The sequence below is a fragment of the Lactuca virosa genome, chromosome 5 (genome assembly GCF_052849685.1).
Source record: "Lactuca virosa cultivar CGN04683 chromosome 5, Lactuca_virosa_CGN04683_v6, whole genome shotgun sequence".
NCBI classification, from domain to species: domain Eukaryota; kingdom Viridiplantae; phylum Streptophyta; class Magnoliopsida; order Asterales; family Asteraceae; genus Lactuca; species Lactuca virosa.
In genome coordinates this window covers 403,023,745-403,038,374 of record NC_136430.1, presented here as the reverse complement: position 1 = coordinate 403,038,374, position 14,630 = coordinate 403,023,745, and the positions used below count along the sequence as shown (strand labels likewise).

General features: G+C 34.1%; 1 protein-coding gene across 1 annotated transcript; it reads left to right on the top strand.

Annotated features, from left to right (window-relative positions):
• Window positions 1-2,741: 2,741 nt before the first annotated feature.
• On the top strand, window positions 2,742-5,202 carry LOC145111255 (G2/mitotic-specific cyclin S13-7-like). The gene is made up of 5 exons (XM_079047551.1): window positions 2,742-2,990; window positions 3,510-3,724; window positions 3,818-4,141; window positions 4,225-4,638; window positions 4,722-5,202. Exons 1-5 carry the CDS (start codon window positions 2,954-2,956, stop codon window positions 5,058-5,060), a joined length of 1,329 nt encoding a protein of 442 aa, XP_078903677.1. The 5' UTR covers window positions 2,742-2,953; the 3' UTR covers window positions 5,061-5,202.
• The last annotated feature ends 9,428 nt before the right edge of the window (window positions 5,203-14,630 follow it).

Genomic DNA, 14,630 nt, shown 5'->3' with positions numbered 1-14,630 from the left:
ATGTACTTGACCCGATAGTAGCATGGTCCTTTTGGGTTGCCTTCACCATATCAACGGGACATAATGAGTTTTGGAGAAAGAGGTTATTTAAATGGTTTATTAATATATTATAGGAATAATATATTAATTGAGAAATCATATTATTTAATTAGTATTGATCAGAAATTAATTTGGAATTAATTTTGTGATCAAAAGAGACTGATTAAAAGAACGGGAACCGATTATGTAAATCAGTAATAGTTGTAGTTTGGGCTAATGGATCCTCTTGATATGGGGTGGACGAAAATCTATGTGAAACCCATAGAGTTTTCGTCCAAGGCTTATCATGAGGGTCTGTGGATTGCTTAGGGCCTAAGCAAGAGAATTAGGGTTTCCAGTTGGAAAACCCTAGCAGCCTTAACTATAAAAGGAACCCCCCAGTCTTCAGATTTCGGCCACTGCTTCCAAGGGAAACCCTAGCCGAAATTCTACTCTCCTTCTTCTCATTCTTTGCTTGTGGTGTTTGTGACTCCATTAGAGGTGCAACGCTTGAGACACTAAGCTCTTGAAGGTCAAGATCAAGGAAATGATTGCTTGTTATTACTAGCTAACAAAAAAGTATTCTTCTAACCCTTGTTTATTCATTGAATCAGAAAATTGTATGCTAGTTTAGGGTTCTTGTTTTGGAAAATTGATTTGCATGTATAACTTGAGAAAAACCTAGATCCAAAGCAATTAGGGTTGCATGTGCACCATAGGAATGTTGTAATGCTCAAAACCCATCAAATTTCATAGTTACCCTAAGGAAAAACGATGTTGGTTAATGTGTTTAAAAAAATTATAGGGCACCGAGATTTCCACACGTGGTGACCTATTAAAATTGTTGACTATTTTTTTGAAAATCACTTTGTGAGCTTAACCTAATTAGTCATTCCTTATATTATAACTTAATGTGATTACTTAAAAATAAATGTGTTAATACTTAATATAATAAAAGAACTAATATATTAGGTTTTTCCAAATTAAACCATATTTCTTTTCCTAAAAAGGACCTTGTATTTTTCATTTTGTTTTTTTTATTTGGTCAATTTTAGCAAGTTACTAGTAATATTTCGGTTTTAAATAATTTTGTTGGAAAAAACCCCTCAACTTTTTTTTTTGCGCAAAGACCTTAACTCTTTTTTCTACGAAAACCCTTCATATTTGACAATTTTTTTTAGAATCTAATTTCCGCTTTCATATTTTTCCTGTTGAAAAGAATTTCTATCTTAAAAGTGATTTGATCAATAATAATTTTATTATATTCATTGAGACCCATTTTTTTTGTTTGAACAAATTTTATTTGACTCATAATTTTCATCTTGTTGTTTATAATGTTCTTAATGGTTTTCTACATGAGCAGCTGAAAAAAACATATGATTTGTTCGAAACAAAGAGAAAGTCTAATGTATCCAATTCTTGTTGGCAAAACACATATCAAAATTTATTTGAATGATGCTCAAAAATTATATTAGATGAAGAACAATGATCTAAATTGACTTGACATCATAGATTCTTTTAAAAACCAAACAAAAAGTCAGCTTTCGAATACCAATCAATGTTTGGAATCTAATATAAGCTTTTATGTTTTCTCATTTTGAAACATTGTGAAGCCAAACTAGATAGTTCTTACTCATCGGTTACAATGTTTAAGCATCATGCAATTAGTTTTTGATATAAATTTTGCCAACAAAAATTAGACACAATATTTTTCTTTTTGTTTTGAAAAAAAACTCAACTGTTGGCTTTATATTTTAATGTTAAAAGCTATCAAAAACACCATAAACCACGATGCCAAGAAAAAAAATGAAAATTATGAGGCAAAAACCAAAAGGTTAGTTTATTTTATTTTATTTTATTTTTTCAAATTTAAGGGGGTTTTTGATAAAAAAGTTGAGGGGTTTTCTATTTTTTTTTCTATTTTTTTTTGTCTAAAACTGAAGGATTATCGGTAAAATTGTTTAACGATCAAATCGTTTAATGATCAAATCGAAAAATGCAAAGTTTTTTTAAGAAAAAAAATTGTTGGTTAATTTGAAAAAAAAACAGTATCTTTTATATTATTAACCTTAAAAAAATCATTAACAAGTAAACTTAGTACTTTTTTGGCTTTAATTAGAATAATATACATGTATATTTTTAAATAACAATGCACTTTAATTAATATTGATATCATAATGAATAAAATAAAATTAATGTCGAATATTAATATTAACTTGAAAATGGTGGATGCAAAATGAGTGATATTTAATTTTTCTATTGAAAATGGTAACTTCCGGAAAAAAATCAGCCGTAGTTAGATAACCCTTGATGATAGATTGATATCATTATTACACGAATCATTTAAAATAGAAAGTGATAATTGTTTAAATTATCATTCTTTCTTGATTCTTGATTTATGTTAGTTAAAATGAAGATAACGTAATAAGATAACAATATTTTTATTTGGATATATAATAAATAAATAAATAATATAATATAACATTTTGTATTTTTCACCTAAGAATAATAGTATTAGAACTTAGAATGAAATTCGCATTTTTGTCATTGTGAACTAAACATGGCAAAATCCCCAAAATAAGTCAGAATATATCTTAGGTTGCTAAAAGAAAGGATCTTAATAGACATAGTATTAAACTATAGGGGGCTGTTTCTAAAAAAGCACATTCTTTAACATGTAAAAAAATGTAAAATACATTTGAGCATCATTTTGAATCGTCCAACGGATAGAAATAAGACCGTTGGACAGCGCGTAGATGAAGGCGTCCATTCCTTGGCTTCAAAAAGGGGTTGTCGTCTCTTTCCACTTTCAACACATCCATTAGTTTTTCGATTCAGAGAACCAGAGCGAGAGTGAGAGGGAGGAAGAGAGGAGCATCGTCGTCTGTGTTTTCTGTTCTTTTTTAGATTTCAATACATTCATAGATCGATTAAGATGGCGTCCAGGCACGTTCCTCAAGAACAAAACAGAGGTATCCTCCTTTTTTAACCCCTTTTCATATCTGGGTTTTGATTCAATCGCATATATTCTGTTTCTTGAGGGGTTTTTAGGATCGATAGTTTGTGGGTTTTGATTATTTGTTGATTTAATCTGTTTTAATGATGCGAATCCCGATGAGGGTTTATGGGTTTCTTAGTTCTTTCTTATTCAAAGAGGCGATGGTGAATCTGTATGAGATCTATATCCTCGATTCCAATTTGAAACCTTCAGATTTACTGGTTTTATAGTTCTTCTGTCGGTTCAATCGAAGGGTTTTATATTTTGATTTTGACTTCCCTCTGATCTAAATCAGTATCTTGATGGGATTTAATTATAACGATAGATTTCTGGGTTGTTATTCGATGATATAAGATTAGATCTGCAAGTTTTATGTTCTTTCTGACTCGAAAGATCAAAGCCCAACATTTAAATTGCGTTCTTGATTGTGGGTCTTCCGCTTATGAATTTTCTTGATTGAAAAAAGTTAATCTCGTTTTTGTCATTGGTAAAGGTGACGCAGTAGGGGCTGTAAAGCAGAAGGTTAACATGGCGGTTCCGGCAGCCGGACAAGTCAAAAGCCGCCGTGCACTGGGTGACATCGGCAACCTCGTTAAACTCCGGCCACTTGATGGCAAGCCACTGCCTGCAATCACACGCCCGGTTACAAGAAGTTTCTGTGCACAGTTACTCGCCAATGCACAACGAGACGCAGCTGAAAACAAAAAGGTGAAACTTTTCTTCAAATTTCACGATTAATCGCAGAAACTTTTCTTCAAATCTTTTTTCATTAACGATTCATCTTCCTGAATCTTGATACAGAAACCAATGGCAGTCAACGCAGCCAAGAAGAAAGCAACAGTCAAACCAAAACCACCACCGGTGCCGGAAAATGCAACTGTAATCGAGATCAGTCCGGACACCCAAGAAGAGAGGAAATCAGGATCTTCTTCTTCATCTTCCCGAAACAAGAAACCTCAATCGTCACTCACTTCAACACTAACTGCCCGGAGCAAAGCTGCCTGTGGCCTTAACTACAAACCAAAACCGGCGAATATCGTCGACATTGATGCTCAAGATATCGACAACGAATTGGCTGAAGTCGAGTATGTCGAAGATATATACAAGTTCTACAAACTCATTGAGGTTCGTATATATATACAATATAGATACAGTCATGTTTTGATGTATGAAGTTTTATTGAATGATTTGATGTGTTTGTGATGCAGAATGAAAGCAAAGTTCATGACTACATGCATTCGCAACCGGAGATTAACGACAAGATGAGGGCGATTCTGATTGACTGGCTGATTGAGGTTCACAACAAATTCGAGCTAATGAACGAGACACTGTACTTAACGATCAACATTGTCGACCGATTTTTGGCTTCTGAAACTGTTGCTAGAAGAGAATTACAATGTGTAGGAATGAGTGCAATGCTTATTGCGTCGAAATACGAAGAAATCTGGGCTCCGGAAGTCAACGATTTCGTTCAAATCTCCGACAGAGCTTACGAACATCGACATGTGTTAGTGATGGAAAAGCGGATTCTGGGTCGATTGGAATGGAATCTAACCGTTCCTACGCCTTATGTGTTTCTCACTCGGTTCATCAAAGCCGCCGCAACTCCACCGGAGATTAACGTGAGTGTTTAATTCTGATTCTGAGATCTTTTAAACCTTTGGTTCTGATTATGATTCTGATATTTGGGATGGAATACGAACAGATGGAGCACATGGTGTATTTCTACGCGGAACTAGGGATGATGCATTACGAGATCATAAGGTTTTGCCCGTCGATGGTTGCAGCGGCGGCGGTGTACGCTGCCCGGAGCACCCTGAATAAGAGTCCGGTGTGGCACGAGACTTTGGAGATGCACACGGGGTTTGAGGAGAGGCAGGTGATGGAATGTGCGAAGATGATGGCTGTGTTTCATTCGGTGGCGAAGGATGATGAGAAGAGGAAGGTGATATACAGAAAGTATTCCAGTGTTACACGTGGCGCGGTGGCGCTATACCCTCCGGCCAAAGCTCTGTTGGCCGCAGTGATGCCATTGTCGTCGTAGTTTTTAGGAGGGGTTGGGTGGGTATAAGAGATATCTAACTAAACTGTGTTGGTTGTTTCTGGATTTGGGTCAATGAATGATTCTATTACTTTTAATATTTGTTGAGAACATTTTAATGGGATTATATAATCATTAAAGTGAACATTATAAGAGAGAGATCTAACCGTGTTAGATTATTTCTCCATTTGGATCAATGAAATGATTCTCTTCCTTTTAATATTTTGTGAACATTAAGTTTGAGATCGATGATGATAAAGTCAACAAACATATGTAAAGTTGGGAGATACATCATAGTTACACATCCTCGATCATCACAAAGCAACCAAATAACTAAAAAAAGTTACACATAATTATCATCAATGTGTTTTCCATATTATTTCATTCAATGTGTTTTCCAAAGCAACCAAATAACTAAAAAAGTTACACATAATTATCATCAATGTGTTTTCCATATCAATCTTGTTATGTCATTCAATATCATCATCAATTTTCCTTCACTTTTTGAGAGTCATTCCATCATAAAAAGAAGAAAAAAAAAATACAGAAAAGATGTTTCTTAGAAAAACTTTTCCCGTCCAAATATTATTTTAATTAATGTAATTTTAAAGTTTGTATATTTTTAAAAACTTAACAATTTTTAATTGACGTATTTTTTCGGTTAAAATATTTTCGAATGTCATTATAGTGGCCCAAGTTAAGAAGAGGTTAATTGTTTTATCATGAAAGATGTTTTATCACGAGAGACTAACCAGATATTTTTATCGATTTGACAAAAAGTCCTAAACTAAATCTTTTTGACAGTTAAGTTTACCATTTATTTTCGGTTAGACGGTAATGACTTTATTGTCAAAAAAATAAAATTTAAGACTTTCTTGTCAAATCACGAATTAGAATTTTATTGTTAAAAAAAATAAAGTTTAGGACTTTTTTGTCAAATCATTGAAAATATTGGAACTTTAGTGTATATATTCTTTTTTTGGTTAGAAATTTAATGTTATGATAGTCTTTAAGCATAAAAGCTATTGAAATCCTTAAAGTTTGTTTCTTGTTAAATAGTTTTTTTTAAACTCTACAAACCGATATTGAAAAAAATGGAGATAATCAAGAAAGAAAGAAAGAACAAGGATTGTGTTGGTTTTTGTAGTCCTAAAATGGAGAACTAAGAAAAAAACGAAATTGACATTCTTATCCCTTCTCCACATTCACACCCTTTTGACTAGACGTATGTTGTTTGTGTTTATACAATATGTCTCAACTTATCGGTTCAAGATTTGGCGGCGAACCAAGAAGAAAGTTTTACAAACACTCTCTCTCGCTCTTTCTTTTGCATCTATTTCCCCTGATCATGATTGTATCAGGGTAAAGATGATGATGATAAGAAAAACTGTGGTGCTGCGACGAAAATCACAATTAAAAGTTCTTGGGCTACAAAAATACACTAAAGTTCCAATATTTTCAATGATTTGACACGAAAGTCTTAAACTTTATTTTTTTTACAGTAAAATCTTAGTTCACGATTTGATAAGAAATCCCTAAACTTATTTTTTTGACAGTAAAGTCCTAATTATCGGCTAACCGGAAAAAATGGGTAAACGTGTCAAAAACTGTCGGTAGTTTGGATTTTACTGTCAAAAAAATAAAGTTTAGGACTTATTTGTCAAATTGATGAAAATATTGGGACTTTAGTGTATATATCCCGAGATTAATTAGCTACACGATATTTAAAAAGATACAATATTATATTACAATATTCCTCGTATGAGTTATTTGAACAACTTAATCAACAAAAATATTAAAGTTTAAAATGTTCAAAACTTCGATAATGCGGAATTTGGGCCAAAGTTTAAGTTCAAACATAAAGAGTTAAGTTGTTAGAAAGTATCAGTCAATACAGAGCAATTCTTGAAGACTTTACATATTCCAAAGGCAAAGGTCTTCTAAAATGTCCAAGCTTCATTATGTTTTAGTTAGACAAACTTAATACATATCAAGATACAAGTGTTGGACTTGAAAAGCCTAGTAAGTAGTCACGATGTCAACTCTTAAAGGGCTTTGGATGTGAGTGATTGCCCAAAGTCAAAATCAAACCTCCAAAATAAGTTATAATTTTTTCAAAAACATACCAAACTCAATGATTAGGGAGGAGATATTTCAATAGTAGCATAGCGTAGTCTTAACAAAAAAAACTCAAGATAGGACATCAATCAAAATAAGCTACGCAATGTGAATGCTTCTACTCCTAAAGTTCCATATTAATTTGAAAGTCTAAACTCTTAAATGATGGTTAAGTTTTTGAGTCCATATGAGGATAACACATAGAACACAACAAACTTATCATACTATATGGCTAGTGTGAAATGTCACACCTCTCATACTCGTCCAAACCAGGGCTTAGGGAGCCACTACACCAATAACACATAAGGGGTTACAAATAATTTGTTCATTTGAATCCTTTTAGAATTTCGTCAACAACTTAAATGTCTGAAATTGGGTGCCTATGAATTATTTGTAATAAAACTATTTTCAAAATACATTTCATGAATGCAAAATGTACTTATAGTAGTCACGTAGCATAGAAATAGGTTTTCATAGAAAAAAAAAACAATTTAAAACCATTAAAGTATATAAGGATATATATATATATATATATATATATATATATATATATATATATATATATATATATATTCATGGGTATTGCAATAATCCACTTCACTTCCAAGGTTATTTGGTTGCCAAAATGTCACCAACATATATACATAACTTGATTCATCTATAACTAACTACACCTTAATTATCCTAATTAAAGTTTTTATTTTCAATTATCATTTTAGTCTTCTTATATCCAAAAGGAAAATATTGGTGGAAAACTAGACTTGATTATGACTTCATTTGCAAAAATTGTGCAAGTTTCACATTTCCACCACATGTATTTACTCGAGTAAGTATGGATTCAAAGGAAATTTCACTTGATCTGGTCGAGTGGACAAATTTGATTGTCAAAATAGGATTTCAACCCTAATGTGCCTCTGGATCAAGTCCAAATCAAACTTATCTTTATTCCAATCATTCTTAATGACCTTGTATGATAAATTAACATTCAAAACATATGTTTCACACACCAAATAACATCATAATATTTCATTGGACCAATGATAAATAAACTTATCTCTATTTTTCAGAACCGAAAAAAACTTTTTTTTTACGCTTTCAAAACCATATTATCTTTGTTTATGGAAATAAACGTTTTACGGAAACTGTCTCGCTTTATTAAAATATATTGAGTAAATATGTTGTTTCAAAATACAAAAATCCTAAGGATGTCATAATCAATACATAGCATAGTAACAATGTAAAAACCTAACAGTCCTGAATACTATTACAGGTTATATCTTAATCACTAAACATCATAATCAAGTTCCAACAGCTTTAACCCTGTTACATATGATGCATATAGTTTGAGTGGGTCAGGTTTGGGAAAACCTAGTGAGATACATAGAGTTTCAATCCCACAATCTTTTTATAATAATAATCCATAATTAATAAACCAGCAAAACCAACTGTTACCAACAATATATCATATAACATAGATATCCATAAGACAATCTACCCCATCCAGTCGATTCTCACATACTGATAGTCTGATACTATAACATTGATCCTTGAGATCTAACCTGATGGATCACTGTAAGCAACGAGTAGACTTTTCTGCTTCGGGATTCCATGGCAGTAGAAGTCAATAAAGGCAACCATGAGGAGGGATATAATATAATCACCTACGGGAATAGACACTCGTTATGTTACATAATACGTCCGTGGGTTATAAATCCACACAAACAACGTAATTCACAAGACTTGTCTAGATTAGTCAAGTGTTATCATCTTACTCTAGCAGATGACCAAACATATTGAACTTGTTACCTGATACAGACACACCATTTCGTAGTGTTCGTTAAACCGAGAGTATGCATAAAAAGAACGCCCAAATCTGACTTCGTATGAGGAAGTTATGATTTTTCTAAATTCCAGCTTAGCAGTAGACAGCTAAAAACTCGAATTTTAGATCGAGTGATTTTTAGCCGACACAACCTAAACGAGAATCGAAGGTCTCGTCAATATTAGTGCAACAGTAAAAAGACAGACGAAAACGGACGTCGGATGAAGAAGTTATGAATTTTTAATGGATTTCCAGTCCCGGTCTGTTAAAAATAATAATATTAAAATTAAAGTCAAAGTTAGCCGATGAAGTCTAAACTAAAGTTGTAGAGCGTAATTTTACCTACGCGTGCATATAAAGAACGTCAAAAACGGAGCCCGTATGCGAAAGTTATGGATTTTAGAAGTTCGGACACAAAAATCGAGAAAAAAAATGCTAAAACCGAGGAATTTCGCATGGCTGGTGTTCGGCCACGTCACCCTCGCTCTCAGCATGCCACGTGTCCTATCTGCTGAGTCATCCGAGGCCACCTGTCGATGCGTGTCGCACCCTCTTTGCACCGAAGGCTCGGCCAATCAGAAGCTGCCTCGTGCCTTCTCAGTGTCTCGGTCTCGCATCGCCCACGTGTCCTCGCCTCGCATCCGACGCGCGTCCCTCCCCCTCCTGTCCGAAGCTGCCGTGTGTCTCTTCCTTCAGCCGGAGCTCCGAACCTCGCCCCTATAAATAGAAGGGTGCGAGACCCCCCGGTGGTAATTTGGAAAATTGCCACTTTTCACCCCTTAAACAATATTTCTTCCATTCCAACTTCCCCCAAAGCCCCGGTATTATACCAAACACCCAAAATACGTTCCGAAGTGCCCGAAGACCCAGAAAATTTTATCTTTTCGGTTTTGAAGCCCAACCCTCGCAGAGCCCGGTTTCTTAATAAAACTCCCGGTTTTATTAGAAACGATCGTTTTAGGAAACGAAGTGCTGCCCGATTATCATTAAATCAAGTGAGTGTGTAGTCACTTTCACCTTACACATAGATATGAAGTATTTTCTTTAAAATATGTGCTATGTGTAATTATATTAATTGTTTATTTGAGGTGACTGTTGAATAGATGTTTTATACAAGTTTTAAACTGTATATGTATTTTATCTACAAATATGTTGGGTAAAACATGAGTAGACGAAATAGTAGATGTGTGTTAAAATGATGAGAGGCCTCGATGTTGTTGTTGTTGTTGTAGTAGTAGTCGTCTAGCTAGTATAGATGACGACCACAGACCTTTCTAGACAGTCCAGTGGAACACTAGCAGGTTCGTAACTTGTAGGTGTTGGTGAACTATATGTTCATTGGCGTACTCCATCCCCCTCATGGTTGCCTTTAGGACATGTATGGCTGATGAGTCCCCTTAGCAGTAGTGTCCATCCCGATGATATTCCTTAGGCTAGGTCCCTTGTGATAGGTATATAGGGACGTAAAGTAAGGATAACGGGAATGGGTAATCAGGGTTATTGTTGATTGATGAATCTAATAGATTTATTATTATTGTGGGTTGAAAACCCTATATGCTCACCAGGCTCCCAAGCCTAACCCACTTAGCTTTTTATATTACAGGTAGTGGACCCCGAGCATAGTCGGATGATGATGAGAGATTTTTGGATTATAGGCCAGTAGTTGTAAATAACTGTTGTAAGGCTTATAATGTCTTGTTTATGCTTTTGATCTGTATCGGAACATGACATCCCGAGGTTTTGATATAAAATGAAAATATACATTTCTTAAAGAAAGGTTTTGATAAACTTCTATCATGTTTTGTTTTGGGAACCAATTCCGCAACATCTTTTAAAAAGATTACTCTGATTTTATTTTAAAAGCATAAATTAAATCGGTCTTTTCTGGCCAAGAAATTAGGGGATGTCACATCCGGTATATAACCCGTACCCTAACACACAATAGTGTAATAGAACAGAGCTTTAGTCTCCGTTCTAATCTCACACGCACCCTTGGAATAATACTACCTAAAATCCAACTTATTTGAACTAAGCATCCCTTTCAAGTCTTAGTTTATAACTAGACAAGACTACAATACACATAATCAATCTCAAACACAAATTTCATGCTTATGCAATATCATTACAATACAGGGTATAACTAAACACTCGTTCAACTTACTTTGAACTAAATATTCTTGACAAACCTTAGTTTGTAACTAGACCATATCGCAATACTTGTAAGTTCCTTTTAATACAGTTTTCATGCAATAATACATGGTATAACTATACCATTTTTCAACTTACTTGGGACTAAACATCCTTTATATGTCTTAGTTTAAAACATAGACAATACTACAATCCCTGAAATCAACTTTCAGTACTGACCCTATTTATACAACACTATCATAATTAAGTATAAACTATCATGTATTTAATATACATAAATCTTTTAAGTAGTAATACTTCTATTAAAGTTTATATGTAGTAATACCATATATACACTTAACACATATATAATCATATTTGGCTCGCACCGTATATGTTACAAAATATACATATAACACATATTCTTGATAATAAGTATATAATTCACATATAAGCTTTCATATGACATTTAATACTTTTAATAAATACTTGTATTAAAATCATGTTTTTGAAAGTAACTATGCACTTGCTTGATTGAGGTGGAAGATTCGCGATAAAGTTAGTTCCTTGACTAACACTTCAACTTTCCCTTTATAAACGATCTAAATATGAATATTAGCACGCTTCAGTATTCGTTCGTATTTATAAGGTTATATTAATCAATTCTCGAGTTAATCATTAATCCCAATGAAATACCGAGTTCTATCAGATAAGGAATGACCAGGTAAGTGTTGGATTAGGTGTCTAAGCCCATAACTATTTTGGTATGTACTTGACCCGATTATGAGCATGATCCTTTTGGGTTGCCTTCACTCATGCAACTTGATAGGATGACAAGAGGAGAGAGAGTAGAATTTATTATATGAATAATAAATTAGTATTCGAAAATGGTTTTATTAATATATTACAAGTTTAATATATTATTTGGAAATCATGTTATTTAATTAGTATTGACCAGAAATTAATTTGGTATTAATTTGGTGATCAAAAGAGACTGATTAAAAAAAGGGGACTGATATTGCAATTAACTGTTAGTTGCTAGTTGGGCTGATGGACTCCATAGAGTGGAGTGGACGAAATTTATGGGGAAGCCTATAAGATTTCGTCCAAGGGCTCTAAGGAAGGAGTCCATGGGCTGCTTAGGCCTTAAGCAGGAATTAGAGTTTCCTTCAGAAACCCTAGCAGTCCACACAACTATATAAGTAACCCTTTACATAGGATTTTCGGCCCCATGAGTTTTGTGAGAAACCCTAACCGAAATCCTTCCCTCTCCAAGTCATCTTATTGCATTGAGTGTTTGTGACTCCATTAGAGGTGCAACACTTGAGACACTAAGCTTTCAGAAGTCAAGATCTAGAAGGATTGTGATTGTTATTGCTACATAACAATCAAGGTAAAGTTTCTAACCCTAATCTTATGTCAATTTCGATAATAGCATGTTAGATCTAGGGTTTATGCTTTGGTATTCAATGTTGTTATGTTCATAGTAGAAAAACCTAGATCAAAGCAATTAGGGTTGCATGAACACCATAGGAATGATGTTGTGCTCATAACCCATCAGTGGTATCAGAGCCTAGGTCGCTTTTCTAGTGAATAGATGCAAAAGTGAACCACCAAAGATCTTGAAAATTGAAATTTTTGGTTTCCGACTGGCAGACTCGCCGAGTCCATGAATGGACTCGACGAGTAGGTCCCACTCGACGAGTCTAGGGGTCTGTTTCTGAGATTTTCGATTTTTCTGCCAGATTTTGTTGAGGATAATTGCCAAAACTCGTTTTTCTTGCCAAAATTCGTTTTTTTAAGTTTGGAATGGTTATCCTCATCAAAATGAATAATATAGGATTATTATAAGTCAAATATTTGACCTAGTAAGTTTGAATAGTTTCAATTTATACCCTTTAGGTTTTATATTTTAAATTTGAACTTAGAAGTTTTAGTTTTTGAAATTTAAATAGTTAAACCCTAATATTTTGAAAGGTTTCAAAATTTGTCCTCAAGTTTTGGAATTTAAAATTTAATTAAAAGGTATTAATTTTTGAAATATTAAATTCTAAGACCCTAGTATTTTGAAAAGTTCAAATTACACCCTTATGGTTTTATTAATTTAATTAAGAGTTTAATTAAAAGAGATAATTAATAAATCCATAATTATATGGTTTAATTTTAATTAAATTAAAAGTATTATTTATTAAATTAGACCACCTAGTATTTTAAAGTGTAAAATACACCCTTATACTATGTAAAATTAAAAGTTTAATATTATATATGTATAAGTAAATGTCAGTCTTACCGTTAGTAGGCCTCATTCACGAAGCTGGTCTCTAAGGGGTGTTTAAGGAAATTACCTATAAAATAGGGATTGAATGGGTATCCACTCTTACCCACCGCACTCTTGACTAGTGGAGGTTCGTTAGCCGAACGGGTAGGATAGGACACAACCTTCCATTATAAGTATAATGAAGTACGAAGTAACTAAACACTCTTATGAATTCCCAAATCTTAATTACTTTAGAAAAAATGTGGAGTTGGTGCTAATCCATGAAATTGCACATTGCACCTTGTTGGTTGTTAGTGGAGCGTGTGTGGTTAACCGACACACTAATATGGGACCAATGAAGGATGACAATGGGTAGCTCGTAGATTATTATAGATCAATGGAGCGTGTGTGGTTAACTGGCACATTGATTAGGTGATAGACATCTTCGAGAGTACCAAGCTAATTTGCATGGTTATCCACACCTTGTTTGTGATCCTCGGCATCCCAGTCACAAACTTGAAGGGCACAATCGAGATTTAAACATGCCATTGAAAAGTTCAATGAATCTCAAAAGATCTAGGAGTTTCAATTCATCTAAAACCTAATTTTCAATTTTCATTTTTCATGGTGGAAATTGGTAAATCGTCATTTACCTACCTTCAAATGTTCTGCAATTTGGATTACGACATCCCTCTTCCAAATTTTAGTGTAACGCCCCGATTCTCAGGTATTGAATTTTGTTATAAGATCTCTTTGAATTCAAGGCCTACTCGACGAGTCGGTTGCCTTGACTCGTCGAGTAGCAGCGGGTTGGTCCACGTGTTTTAGTGACCTACTCGCCGAGTCCAATAAGGGACTCGACGAGTAGGAGATGGAAGATGAAACCCTAAATTCTGGGGTTTTGCATCCTATATAAAGGACCATTTGCCCCTTAGCCTACCTTTACAGCCTCTAGAGAGTTCAGCAAAACCCTAATACGTGTGTGTGTGCTCCATTTGTGTGTTTCAAGCTTTGGAGGAAGATTCTTAGAAGAGGGAACTTGAAGATCAAGTAGCTAGCAGCAGGGAGCTTGTGTGGACCTGAAATCTACCTCAGATAGCACCATTTGAAGGTATCAAGTCGTTACCTTGACCTTCTTTCCTTCTAGATCTCTTTTGGGTTGAAGATTAGGGATTTTCATCATGTTATGAAACTATTCTTGGGCATGAGCTAAGATTTGAAGTTGCAACTTCAGATCTGAACTCTCCTT